General features: G+C 50.3%; 1 protein-coding gene across 1 annotated transcript in view; it reads left to right on the top strand.

Moving 5' to 3' along the window:
- rngtt (RNA guanylyltransferase and 5'-phosphatase) overlaps positions 1–13,369 on the top strand; it is a 62,652-nt gene that overhangs the window by 29,944 nt on the left and 19,339 nt on the right. The window contains exon 12 of the mRNA XM_023810268.2: positions 6,071–6,139. Within this exon, the coding sequence (XP_023666036.1) occupies positions 6,071–6,139 (69 nt within the window). The remainder of the gene's footprint in view (positions 1–6,070; positions 6,140–13,369) is intronic.

Genomic DNA, 13,369 nt, shown 5'->3' with positions numbered 1-13,369 from the left:
AGGGCAAGGGGTTGTCTGCAGATGGAGCTGCATGTTAGCTCTGAATGTGCCTCACTAAATCCTTCTCTTTTTTTGCTGGTAGAAAATACCAGAATTGATCACATCTCAGGGATCCTTCATTTAAAATTTTCCTCATTATTATTCCGTAGTACTAATTCCCATGGCGATGTGTGTACTTGCTATGAATACAAAAAGTGTTTGTGCCGCCTTGTTATTGAGCATGGAAATCTGCAGCTATCATGAGGACATTTGGGAGAACAAAATCTGCACAAATTGTAACACCAGATCTGCAGGCCAGTGGAGTTGATCATTCTGGACTAAGAATCGACAGACAGCAATGGAGTTGAATGGTTTCTTTTGAGCCACATGTGCTGTGTTCTGTTATAGTTATGCTCTCATTTTGTTACTACGGCAACATGCCTCTCTAAGCCGGAGCAGTTAGGTCTCTCTTACCCCCAGAAACGGTCACGTTGGGAATGTTCCTCCAGCCTCTTGTGGATCCTCCATGAAATGCGAATCTGTCCCTTGCCCATCTCGTGCCCCCCTGATCCTCAGTGAGATGCCCCGCGTTGTCATGGCACCCCTCTCTGGGCCCCACAACACTGCATTCATCTCTTCTCCTCGCTGTGTTGCTCCTGTTTTTCTAAGGCTTGGAATGGTGAAGTTCTTTGAAGCACTGCTGTTCGTGATGTTCTCACAAGGTCAGAAGAGTCCTTCACAGTTACTAGGAGGCCCCAGGAAATGGCTTTGGGGCTGATAGCGTCTGCCTGGTGGACGGCATGTGCCGGGTGCCTGGCTGTTCAGGGCGATAAGACCCCATACTGGGTCAGGTGGTTCAGCCATGCCTTGAGGAGGACACTTCTGCTGCTCATCTACTCCACCATGCCGGTGGGTCTCCCTGAGTGCTGCTTGCCCGTAGCGAAAGTGCAGGGCGTTCGCTCAGATTACAGGCAAGGGTTTGGCTTCCTTTTGATGCTGGATACTCTTTCCATCCAGCTGCGTGCAGCTCAGCAGATTAGCACTCTGTGCCTGGGACCGGAAGGTTGCCGGTTCGTCACACTGATTTCACCATTGGGCCCCTGACCAAGGCCCTTAGCCTGCTGCGGCTGTGGGTGGTGTCTCACCCTGCTTGCTCTCAAAAACGTTCTGATGGCTGGGCTTCCCATCATGGGTGGGCATCCTGTCCTGTAGCTTCTGGGATAGACTCTGGACCACTGTGATCCTGCATAGAACAAACAGGCATAGAAGATGGACATGTGGATGGATGGATGGGTAGATGGATGGATGGATGGATGGATGGAAAATGTAGTAATTAGTCTATGACTCTTCATAATCTGATAACCCTCAACCTTGCAGATATAGCTTTAATTTCCTCAGAAACCTTGTAGTTCAAACACTGGCCTGTTGTGGGCGCTTTGCTTCACAGTGGCTGAAGAGGCATCTGGAGGTGGAGGGCAGGGCAGGCTCCTTGCTTCTCATGCGGAGTTCAGTGGGGGGCACTCGGGGGCAAATCTGTGCGGCTGGCCCGATCCGGTCTGTGCAGGAAGCGGCTCGGGGTGGAAGTCGGCCAGGGGCCTCCGTCTCTGGGCCTGTCAGTCAGGCGGCAGTGGACAGGGGCCTCCGTCTCTGGGCCTGACAGTCAGGCGGCACTGGACAGGGGCCTCCGTCTCTGGGCCTGTCAGTCAGGCGGCACTGGACAGGGGCCTCCGTCTCTGAGCCTGTCAGTCAGGCGGCAGTGGACAGGGGCCTCCGTCTCTGGGCCTGACAGTCAGGCTGCAGTGGACAGGGGCCTCCGTCTCTGGGCCTGTCAGTCAGGCGGCACTGGACAGGGGCCTCCGTCTCTGGGCCTGTCAGTCAGGCGGCACTGGACAGGGGCCTCCGTCTCTGGGCCTGACAGTCAGGCTGCAGTGGACAGGGGCCTCCGTCTCTGGGCCTGTCAGTCAGGCGGCACTGGACAGGGGCCTCCGTCTCTGAGCCTGTCAGTCAGGCGGCAGTGGACAGGGGCCTCCGTCTCTGGGCCTGTCAGTCAGGCGGCACTGGACAGGGGCCTCCGTCTCTGGGCCTGTCAGTCAGGCGGCACTGGACAGGGGCCTCCGTCTCTGGGCCTGTCAGTCAGGCGGCACTGGACAGGGGCCTCCGTCTCTGGGCCTGACAGTCAGGCGGCAGTGGACAGGGGCCTCCGCCTCTGGGCCTGACAGTCAGGCTGCAGTGGACAGGGGCCTCCGTCTCTGAGCCTGTGAGAATCTTAACTTGTGATGAGTCAGTTAAAATATTCAGCTGTGAGCTTTCGAAAGTGTCACCTGGTGACTCTGCAGCGTGGCTCTGCACCCCCATGCTCATGCTGCCTCGTTAAGAGAGTCGGCCAAAGAGCGATTCCCCCGCTGAGGGTGTGAGCCGCGAATGCAGGGCGTCACACTGCGCAGTGAAGCTCCAGAGGCGCTCCAGTGGCGCGGTCGGAAGGTCACAGGGCTGTGTGCATGTGACAGGCCGACGTGCCGCTGGGTTTGAGCCAGATATGGCAAGAAAGCGCTTAACGTCGCTTACAGCAGACGGCAGGCCGTCTCTGCGAATTAGAAATGGCGGGAGCGACATGGATAGTGACACCGCCCTCTGATTCAAGGCTGTATATCCATGCAAAGTCTCTTGATAGAAACTTCCAGAACTTGCACAGCTTTTGTAAAGAACCCATTTCACTTTGCCGGTAAGAAAGTGTTTGGTAACACTTTATTTAAAGCAGTTATCATTATGCATTATTGATACCTTCATAGTACATTATAATGCATTCATGAAGTATTATAAACATGGATATAACTTCATAAAAAGGTTTCACGCATTATAGCCATGCTTATTATGCGTTGTGAATGCTCTATGAAGCTTTCATCTATAATACACTATAGATACCTTCATAATGCATTATAACATACCACTGTAATGCATAATGAAAGTATCTGTAGATGAGCGCTTCATAAGGCAGTCATAATGCATAATGAACATGGCTATAATGTTATGCTTTTTAATGAATATTTATAACTGTGTTTATAATACTTTTTGAATGTATTATAATGCATTATGAAGGTATCTGTACTGGATTATTCATGGAAGTGTTACCAGATGTCTTTTAGAATGTGTTATAACTCAGGAAAGGTGCAGACAATGGCCCCCCCAGCTGGGAGGGGAATGTGGAGGGTTAGCGGGCATCTGGAGGTAGATGCTGCCCTGAGTGCAAAGCAAAATTATTTTCTGTTTTTAGGCTATTAGGTAATAACGGATTAATGTATGTTTATGGCTTATTGTCTGTCTGTCTGTCTCTGTCTGTCTGTGTCTCTGTCTATGTCTGTCTGACTGCCTGTGTCTCTGTCTATGTCTGACTGTCTGTGTCTCTGTCTATGTCTGTGTATCTCTGTCTGTCTGTGTATCTCTGTCTGTCTGTGTCTGTCTGACTGTATGTGTGTCTGACTGTCTGTGTCTGTCTGTCTGACTGTCTGTGTCTCTGTCTGTCTGTCTGACTGTCTATTCTCTGTCTATGTCTGTGTATCTCTGTCTGTCTGTGTCTGACTGTCTGTGTCTCTGTCTGTCTGTCTGACTGTCTATTCTCTGTCTATGTCTGTGTATCTCTGTCTGTCTGTCTGTCTGTGTCTCTGTCTGTCTGTCTGTCTGTCTGTGTCTGTCTCTGTGTTGTGAATTTCAGAGGCCGCCCCCATTATCACCTTGGCGCCTGCGTTGTGTAACAGTCCCCCGTTTCCTCCTGGCAGCTGCCGTTCCTTGACTCACCGTTTCCCCCGTCTCCGTCCCTGGCCGGAAGGAGACCGCCGTTTCCAGCTGCCCACACGAGCCCCACGTGGGCCTCCACGTGTCCTAAAAACCGCCGCTTGCCAGAGCCTAATGCTTCCCCACCCAGATCTCACATGTTCCTTGGGGTGTCTGAGCACTTTACTGGTAATGAATGCTGGCCCTGGTCTGTCTGAAGTCTGTCAGTGTAGGTGTTCTCTCACTGCTGGAGGCATCTGCTCGCTGGCCGGTGTGCGCCGCAGAAATGCTGTCAAATGATTTTATCTTCTGCATTGTCAGTCTTTTTATTCTTGCTCTTGTCGCATTTCCATCAAAGCCCAGCCTGCACAATTAAAGTCTGTCCAGGGAGTTGTGGCTGGTGTGTTCCAGCCTGACCTGTAGAAATGGGCATCAGGCCTTTTCCCCGAACCTCTCCGGAGTGGGGTATAGTGTTGCTAGGGGGCAGGCAGCTCCGTTGCCGGGACGATGCCTCTGAAATGCACAGAACCCAGACGCGTTCTGTGCTTCGGTTCTCGGTACAGCCACAGGTGAATGCGCTCCGAGATTTGGGTAATATTCCTAAAATTCTGCTTTCCAAGTACTGCTGCGGGCCGTAGCCGTGAGCCGCGGTGAAATCAAAGCCGGAACCTTCTGTCGGACGCACAGGGAAATGACCCGTGATCACCTTCATTTGGATCTCTCGTTAATGACCAGTCGCCTCACTGGTCCTGTCTCATTTATGGCATGCCACAGCATTTCTCCTTGGATGCCGTAATGGGATGTCATTGTGTGTTCCTGGGAGGGCCTCCCCCCGCAGCTGGAGTGGGTGTCAGACATCCCCTTAACATTCTCCCCGGCTCAGTCACGGCGCCCCCTGTTGACACTCTGCGCACCGCCTGGGCTTTGACCCGGTGCCGCCCTCCTGACACGAACCCAGGAGTGACTGTTAGCGGCTCGTTAGTCACCCGCCTCTCGGAAATGAAGGAGTCGCCATTACCCTCTGCGCTCCTTTTCCTCCCGGCTGCTAATGGAGCCCTTCGTATAAATAAATTGGCCGTTCGCTGACTTCCTGCGGGGGTAATTCCTCCCCGGCCCGGCCCGGCCCGGCGCGCCCCGCCCCCTGCTTCAGCCACGCTGCCTCTCTGCGTTTCCTGCCGCACGGAGCTCTAATTAATGTTTTCGACAGCGAGAAGGCTGTCGGTGGAAATTGCCTCACACAGGCCCCCTGCAAACTGAGGAGCTCTGGTTTCTTTGCTCTTTGCATCATTCATTGATGTGTTCTTTAGAGTATAGAATAGTTTGAAAGGGTAGTGTAGTGTAGATTGCAATTATATTTTCTTCTTTTTTTCTTTTTTTAATTGTTGTTGGCACAGACACACAGAGTACTCGAAGCATTGTTTATTTCCATCAAAGTCTGATATTTCATCATGTTTCAAAGTAGCTTTTGACCAAAGCCCTTCAGTAATAGGATGAATTTGTAATTTCTCTCAGGAATGCGACGGGAAATGCTCAGGCTTTAAGCTGAATCCACACGCTATTACTGGTTGTTCTCTGCGTGTCCTGCGGCTCTCCGTGTGCGTCTCCTTGGAGGGAACCTTGCGCGCTTCGGCGTGGAACGCTGGTTTTCCTCGGTCACGCCATTGGTTGTCCAAAGCGGCGTCTGCTGCGGGAACGTGCTGCCATGGTGACTGTTTACGGCCCTGTCTGTGGAATGAGCCCTGTATCTATATGGGGCAGTGGTGGCTTAATGGTTAGGGAAGCGCTCTTGTAATTTAAAGGTTACTGGTTCGAATCCACAACCAGCAAGACACCACTGAGGTACCCTGAGCAAGGTACCGCCCCCAAGCACTGCTCCCCGGGCGCTGAATTAGTTGCCCCGTGCTATGTCATGATGTCACATATGGGTTAAATGCAGAGGACACATTTCGTTGTCGTGCACTGTGTGCTGTGGTGTGTCAACAATGACCACTTATCACCAAATTCTAATTCTAAAATTCTAATTCTAATATGGGTCTCCTGTATAGGGCTAATCTAATATTTTATTATAATCTCAGTCTATTTAAGTTTTGTGACTAGGGTTCATCATCTAGGTTATCTTTTCTAGATGACGTCCATAGTGGCTTTGGGTTTCAGCGGCTGCTGTAGGATATATTCTCCCCCTGTGTGAGTGTGATGGTGACCTGGAGGTGAACCTCACATTCAGTGATGGATACCGGGGACCATTTTCACATTTTTAAACGGAGATCCTGTTTTTTTTCTTTCTTCCCGTGTTTTAATTGTCTCCTTTTTTTTAATTTTTCAGCTGCTGGAGGGCAGGTTCACCGCTCAGGTCAGCCACGAAGTGGACGGGCTTATTTTCCAGCCGCTGGAGGTAAAGGCTCCATCCCCGTATCTCCTTCCCAGACAGACGTCCTTTATTCCCTTTCTCCTTTGCCTGTGCTTTCCCCCCGTCGATGGAAGTGGCCTTCTTGTGTTTTATAGCCCCCACCCCTGGGATTTTTAGCGCCTTTGGAGAGACATATGTGCCATTAACTTTGTGATTGTAGCCCCTGAATATGCGGGGGGCCGATCCAGCGGCATGGACGCCCCAGCGGCCATTAATCCCTGTCATCGCTCTGTTGTCATGAGGTATCGGTGACACGTGCCGTGGGAAGAGCGTGGACTGTCAGGCAGCCCCTTCGTACGGCAGCCGGGTCTAGCCCTCCACCTGCCGTGGCACAGATCTCTCATCTTCGGTACAAAGTCTGCAGGAAGTTCCCCTCCCCTTCCCAAAAAGCACCATTGTCCTGTTTCTGGCTAATCCATCACCCCCCCACCAGAATCAGGTGTATTCAGGATGGTGTGGCCCTCAAAGCCCCATCCGCGCTGCACATCACTTTACCGCTCGTCATTTTCGCTAACTGACCGTGCTGCACTTTTCATTGCTATGCAGCTCACGGTGCTTAACAGGTATAAATTAAAACCTGGAGGTAAATTGTGGTTTAAAAAAAAAAAAAAAAAAAGAATTTAAAAGTCGGCAAGCGAGTGTTTAATAAAAGGAGTCTGCAGAGGGATTTTAATAAGAAAAGTTAAGAAGATACAGATAGCAGGATTAAATGCAGGATTGAAAATGCTTTTAATATTTACCACAAATGTGAGGCAGACGTGGTGGAAGCATGCTGTAAGCGTTTGGGGCCTGGAGGAGAGAGTGGTCTCCTTGGGGGGGGGGGGGCTAAATGATGGCCAACCGCCTGTCTATGGGGCCAAGCTGTTAGAAACTTTGTACAAGAGACTTTGCATCAGTTGTAAAAGTTGCAGGGGGCCAGTTTAGTGAGGCCACTTCTGGGGTGGTATATTAAGGGTTTAATCTTGTTGTTCGGTCTCTAGGTGTAGCTCTTTATTCAGCTTGCAGTCTGTCAATGCCCTCATTTAGCAGCCCCCCCTAAATAGCCACCACCGTCGGAGTCACTAAGGACAAAGCCGTGTGTCCGCGTTCTGATCCCAAATTATGTCTATATTTCGTGGCTCTGGTTTCACATGTACAGCTTGGTCAAAGAAAGGAAAACAACTTCCCTTCTTTCACTGAAGATTAAACTGAAGTTATTTTGCTTATCCAAGTTACAATTTAAGTTAGTCTAAAAGATTTAGGCAACAGGGTTATTTGATAAAGAGATGAGTCCGAATTATCTTGTCATATCTGTAGTGGTGTAAATTAAGTTTTCACAAATGAGCAATAGGGCCGAGGATGGAACCCTGGAGAACACCTGCCTGCACTGAGCTCACAGATTTTTTTTTTTACCAAATCAAACCAGTTTAGGGAATTTCTAACTTCCACAATTGTTCTGTATCTGGCGTTTCTGGGACCAGGGTACCAAAGAGTCTTGAAACACGCTAATACCAATGCAAGCCTAAGGATGCGGACAGGTATTCATCATCGTTTTCATGATGAGTTCACTTTGACTTATTTTGCAGAAAGCACTTCGTTGTTTTGTGACGGACAAGAGTGATTATCTCACTGTTAGCTATACTGGGTCAAATAGTGCTTTTTTCCCTGTAGCAAGATGACTAGGTGCCTTTCCATGGACAGCACTGTATTCAGCAGATTAGAACATCAGTCTCCGTAGAATATGATGTAATCCATATGTCAGGAGACTCATAAGTAGATGCTCAGAACAAAGGATCTTGACTCATCACCAAAATATTACTGAATGGAGGAGAAACTTGTGAGCATATTTTAGTTAAAAAGACTATAAATAAGGGCAAGGACCCCCCCCCCCTCTTCCCTCACAATGAATGCAATGGAGAAAATCAATGGGGGAGTTCTGGAGAGGAGCTACGTTATAGTTATATTTGGGAACTCAAGCTTTCATTTTGACATGCGATCTAACGAATCATTAGCGTTTTTGAGTGGTTGGCCATCGAGAAGCACTGCTTCAGTTTCCTTCGTGGTGAAGGCTCTTGGCGGAGGGAGGCGTCGATTAAGCCAGTGCTGCCTCTTTCTGCTGCTCCATACCCACGCGTCACATGCTCGACGCAGCACACATCCTGTGTTACTAACAGCAAGTCCGTGGAGTTCATATGGCCACGGCATTCCGGAAGAGGGCGGTACGTTCCTGTGTGCCTTTGATCTCTCTGTAGGCCGAAGCAGAGTTTGGGAATGTCATCGTGCTCTTCATCAGGTGGGATGAGGTCCATGGCTCCTGGTGAGGAGGTGCAAGTCCTCCCCGGCTCTCAGCGAGTCGCTCCCTGTCCATAAGCAGTCGCTGATGTGTACGGGCAGCTGTCCGCAGATGATTCCTCCAGCTTTCCGACCCCCTGTGTTCAGCAGTCTGTTCGGAACATCATCATTACGCAGCTGGGAAGGCGCTTAGAGGCGAATCGCGTACAGACTGCTGTGAGGCGCAGAGCCTGCTCTTCCGGCTCTTAGTGACGGACGGCCATATGGCTCGCTTCAGGCAGAGCTCTAGGGCCTCGCTGTGATCCTCAGTGTAACGTTAGCATTTTTATTCACGTAATGCCTGAAAATGGGTCTCTAAGACTTGCCATATGTGAGCATTATTGATTTCCAATGCATACTACGGTGAGTCTGCCGGCAAGCATTAACTGGAGAGGTGGCAAGAATGAATTAATTCAGGAGTGGGAGGGATTCTGAGGATGAGGGGGGTCAGGTTAGCTGGCTGTGAGGAAATCTGGCCGTGGCTGTGAACCCCAGGGCAATAAGCAGGACGGTTATTCGTGGATGCAGGGTGGGGTGGGCATGAACAAAAGCCAGTGATTCATTATTATGTAGCGATCAGCAATGGGGAACAGGTGGCCTAGAGAAGGCATACATCACTCCTCCCCAACACGCCCCCAGGATGACCATGCCCCCGGGATGGCCACGCCCCCAGGATGGCCACGCCCCCATATTGCCATGGCCTGCATCTGCCATCTGTCTATCCAGCTTAATGTAGTTCCATCGTGCTCTTTGGTTGTCTGTGTGTGCAAGTACTTGTGGACTGGGGGGTTGGGGCTCTTATGTAGAAATGTCTCAAGAGCCATCAGTTCCAGGAATACCTCCGCTAGCCTGAAGCCTCTCTGTTCCCCAAACGTTCTTAATGCTGCACTTTGTCTGCTGTTTAAATAGTTGTCTTATTAGGTTCTTGCTTTGCTGGTAGATGTTGTGTATCTCCTGCTCCAGTCCTGCTTACACTCGTACCTGGACGTTCACTGGAAGCTCAGCCAGGCTGCACTTACGCCCAGTCGCCTCCTCAGCAGCCGTTTGTTTGTAGCGGACAGAACCGTCTGCCAAATGTGTCGTTTTAAATAGAAAATATTTTAACTTTTTTGATTTACTGTATATGAAGGCTGCATGATATCACATCTCAATATGTGATATTTCCGTGAGTAATACTCTGACACTTATAATACAAAGAAGGATTCCCCAAAATAAATTATAGCCAAATAAAACTTGCAAACTTATTATGTACCAGTATCTACCAGTGTATTTGCAACAAACGCGCTTCTTTTACGGCTGTGTCAGAGGTACTACTCACCAGGACCGCGGCCTGTGGTGCTCGTACTACTCACCAGTACCGCGGCCTGTGGTGCTCGCACTACTCACCAGGACCGCGGCCTGTGGTGCTCGCACTACTCACCAGGACCGCGGCCTGTGGTGCTCGCACTAATCACCAGGACCGCGGCATGTGGTGCTCGCACTAATCACCAGGACTGCGGCCTGTGGTGCTCGCACTAATCACCAGGACCGCGGCCTGTGGTGCTCGCACTAATCACCAGGACCGCGGCATGTGGTGCTCGCACTAATCACCAGGACCGCGGCCTGTGGTGCTCGCACTAATCACCAGGACCGCGGCCTGTGGTGCTCGTACTACTCACCAGGACCGCGGCCTGTGGTGCTCGCACTAATCACCAGGACCGCGGCCTGTGGTGCTCGCCCTAATCACCAGGACTGCGGCCTGTGGTGCTCGCCCTAATCACCAGGACTGCGGCCTGTGGTGCTCGCCCTAATCACCAGGACTGCGGCCTGTGGTGCTCGCCCTAATCACCAGGACTGCGGCCTGTGGTGCTCGCCCTAATCACCAGGACTGCGGCCTGTGGTGCTCGCACTAATCACCAGGACTGCGGCCTGTGGTGCTCTTGTGGCCATTGTGTCTCTGTGCCACATGAGCGACAGGGCAAACAAACATTTGGGTCAAGACATAATGAAGATGAAATGCTGCTTTTCTCGTGCCCCTCCAGTACCTTACACTCAACGGAAATGCCAAAATAATTTTTATGAGGAGAAAGATCAGGTCCTGTTGTAGCCCGTCGCCGTGGGGACACTGGAGGTGCCACTGGCTGCGGTGGTAAACAAGCATCAGCTGTGTCCCTGCATGTCCCCAGATTTCAGGAATAATTATGGCCCCTGCTAAACACTCCGTCATTATCAGTTACCAACGCTCTGCTGAAGCTGTGAGACGGAATCATGCGAACGGGGCCTGACAGTGCCGTGCCACTTGGCGGCGTCCGATTTGTAATCAGAAACAAAAAAAGGCCTCTTCCTTAGAAGTATGTCTCCTTTAGGGACGCTAATTGATCTGTCAGGTGCGTTACTAAATCTCTGTTCTGCTCCCGCACTCCTCCGCTGGTGATTGGTGCCTTGTTTGCTCCCTCGCTCGCCTACCTTTCCCACTGATTAATCGACTTAAGCGTTACGCAGCGTCCGCTAGGCCTGCAGGGTTCCTGTAGATGTGAGGGTCCCGCCTTTGTTTGATGAATTTCGGAGCCTTGTGTGCAAAGGAACAGCGCCTCACAATGGTCTTTGTGGTTTCTCTGATCTTTTAATTGTGATGAAATCAGAACTGGAGTGCAGTGCAGCCAGTTACATTGTGGGGTGTTATAGCGACAAGCCAGGCTAACACAAGCGGTTTGCTGGTTGGTGGGGGTTAGGGGGGTTCTATGTGCTGGTAATTCCAAATACCTTCTGTTATACAGCACTATATGTTGTTGATTTGACTTTAAGGTCTCCTTCTTCAGACACAGGCTCTTGCTCTACCTCAAATGAGGAGGAAGAGGGTACAGCGGTGTATGATTTTTAAGAGTTGTTTTTTTTTAAGAATTAAGATGTGCATTTCCAAATACCATATGTAAGGCATCCATAACAGGTAAAATATACACAAGCTCTGCCAAGGATGTTGCCTTGGGGAATGCAGGTAAATTTTTAAGTTGGTTTTAAAATCTTTTTTTATATTTAAATTTGTCCCACAATGCTTGACAAACGCAAACGCTGCGCTGTACCATTTCTCCCCCCACCCAGAGTGACTCCCTCTCACGACGCTCACTTAATCACGAATGTACAAGAATAGTTGAACATATGTAGGATTTTTTTTTTTTAGTTTAGTCACCAGCAGGTGTCCAGGTCTGACTCACCGAGTCCCTCAGCAGAGGCTTCCAGTGAAAGCGGCATGTTTTTGCAGAACTTCAGGGGCGGTAAAGGGGGTATGTAAATACACATGCATGTATGTATACATGTGTGTGCATGTACTGTCAGGTGATATACTCACTTTGAAAAAGGGTATTGGCGGTAGTATTTAGTTCGGTTTGGACTCACACATTGCGACAAATTCCTTTGGTGACTCATTCATGTTTGGATGAGGCCTTACCAGTTTCACTTGGATAGTGAAAATTTATTAACAACTACCTTTTGCAGTCAGTGCGATTATCCATGCACTGGCTTTCATTTTCACATTTTGGATTTCCTGTCTGCCGGTGAATAATAAATGAAAGAGTTTGTTTGGCCACGGAGTGCAACCCGAGACTTCATCCCGCCCAAATCCTCCAGAACACGCCAGAGTGACCATGTTAGCCCCCAAGGCTCGGTGCTCCGGGCTTATGTTAGTGCAGGGTGGACTTTCAACGTAAAACCATCGCTAGCCAGTCATGCGTGGAAGCTTTTCGAGCGCTTGAGTCCCTTCAGATGAGTCTTGGCATTGCTCAGCATCCTTGCTGTCTGGATTAAGGCTCTTTGGCCTGCAGTAAGCTCGCTGCATGCTGATAGGTGTCTGCTTAATGTGCGGCAGGTAGACACTGGTGTTCCTAATCTTTGTTCTTCGTATTAATACTTTAATGTGTCGTTTGGCCTCATCCTCATGGTTGATTAGTCCGTGGTGTTTGTGCCTTATGGGTCAACACCGCGTGGTTCTGTGGTCAGGATCCAGGAATCCTGCTGTAAGCTCGCTGCATGCTGATAGGTTTAGTGTGGCAGGTAGACACTGGTGTAATTAATCTTTGCATTTTGTTTTAATATTTCAGCATGCTGCTTTAGCCTCTTGGCTTGTGGTTTGTTAGTCTGTAGTCTTCGTGCCTTGTGGGTGAACATCACCCGGCCATTTGGTCGGGTTCCGAGGTGAATTCTAAACATGGCAGCCCCCAGAAAGAGACTGGTGGAGGTGATGGCCTTGGGGTAGGCGGGCCATCTTGCAGTGGTGCGGTGGCTTGCTGCCATGAGCGGCAGCTGACCCAGTGGGTGGTCTGGGTGGTTAACGACCACTGCTATCGCCCGTCATGCTTTTGGCTGCCGATCGAGGAAGGGCCTTGTCGGTCGCGCCATGGAGCAAGGCACTTAACTGAATGCTATCCAGAAAATGTTTCCTGCATAAATTGCAAGAATATAATTATAAATCTGCATTTGCATTTATCAAAATGCATGCTTGATTAAATAATGCAACCAGGCATTATAGACTGCTGCATGTTTGTCGACCATCAACCGCTGTTGATTGTCTGGAAAGTTCTGTGGGGCAGCGAGGCTGGACTGTGGCCTCAGCTGTTTCTCCGGTGCTGCTCGTCATCTGTCGCAGGTCCTGCAGCCGCCAACGCGAACCGCAGGCCTGGCTCGGTGACGGCCTGCCCAGCGACAGTGCATTGTGTAACACTGTGCCCCAGCCTGTGCGAGCTGCTGAGGCAGAGGGCAGGAGAGTACACAGTCTGTGTCTGTCTGTGCTTCTTTTAACGTTATTTGATTGTTATTTCTGTGGCTCTGCCGTGTGACGCCGCGGCATGTGAGACGGCAGCTATAGGCGTGGCCGCACGCTGCTGCCTGTCCGTTTTGGCCGCGTGGCACATTCCGCTTGCCATATGCCACGTC

Source organism: Paramormyrops kingsleyae, chromosome 19 (genome assembly GCF_048594095.1).
Source record: "Paramormyrops kingsleyae isolate MSU_618 chromosome 19, PKINGS_0.4, whole genome shotgun sequence".
Lineage (NCBI taxonomy): Eukaryota > Metazoa > Chordata > Actinopteri > Osteoglossiformes > Mormyridae > Paramormyrops > Paramormyrops kingsleyae.
Note: the sequence above shows the minus strand (reverse complement) of the source record. Positions and strands in the feature narration are given on the sequence as shown.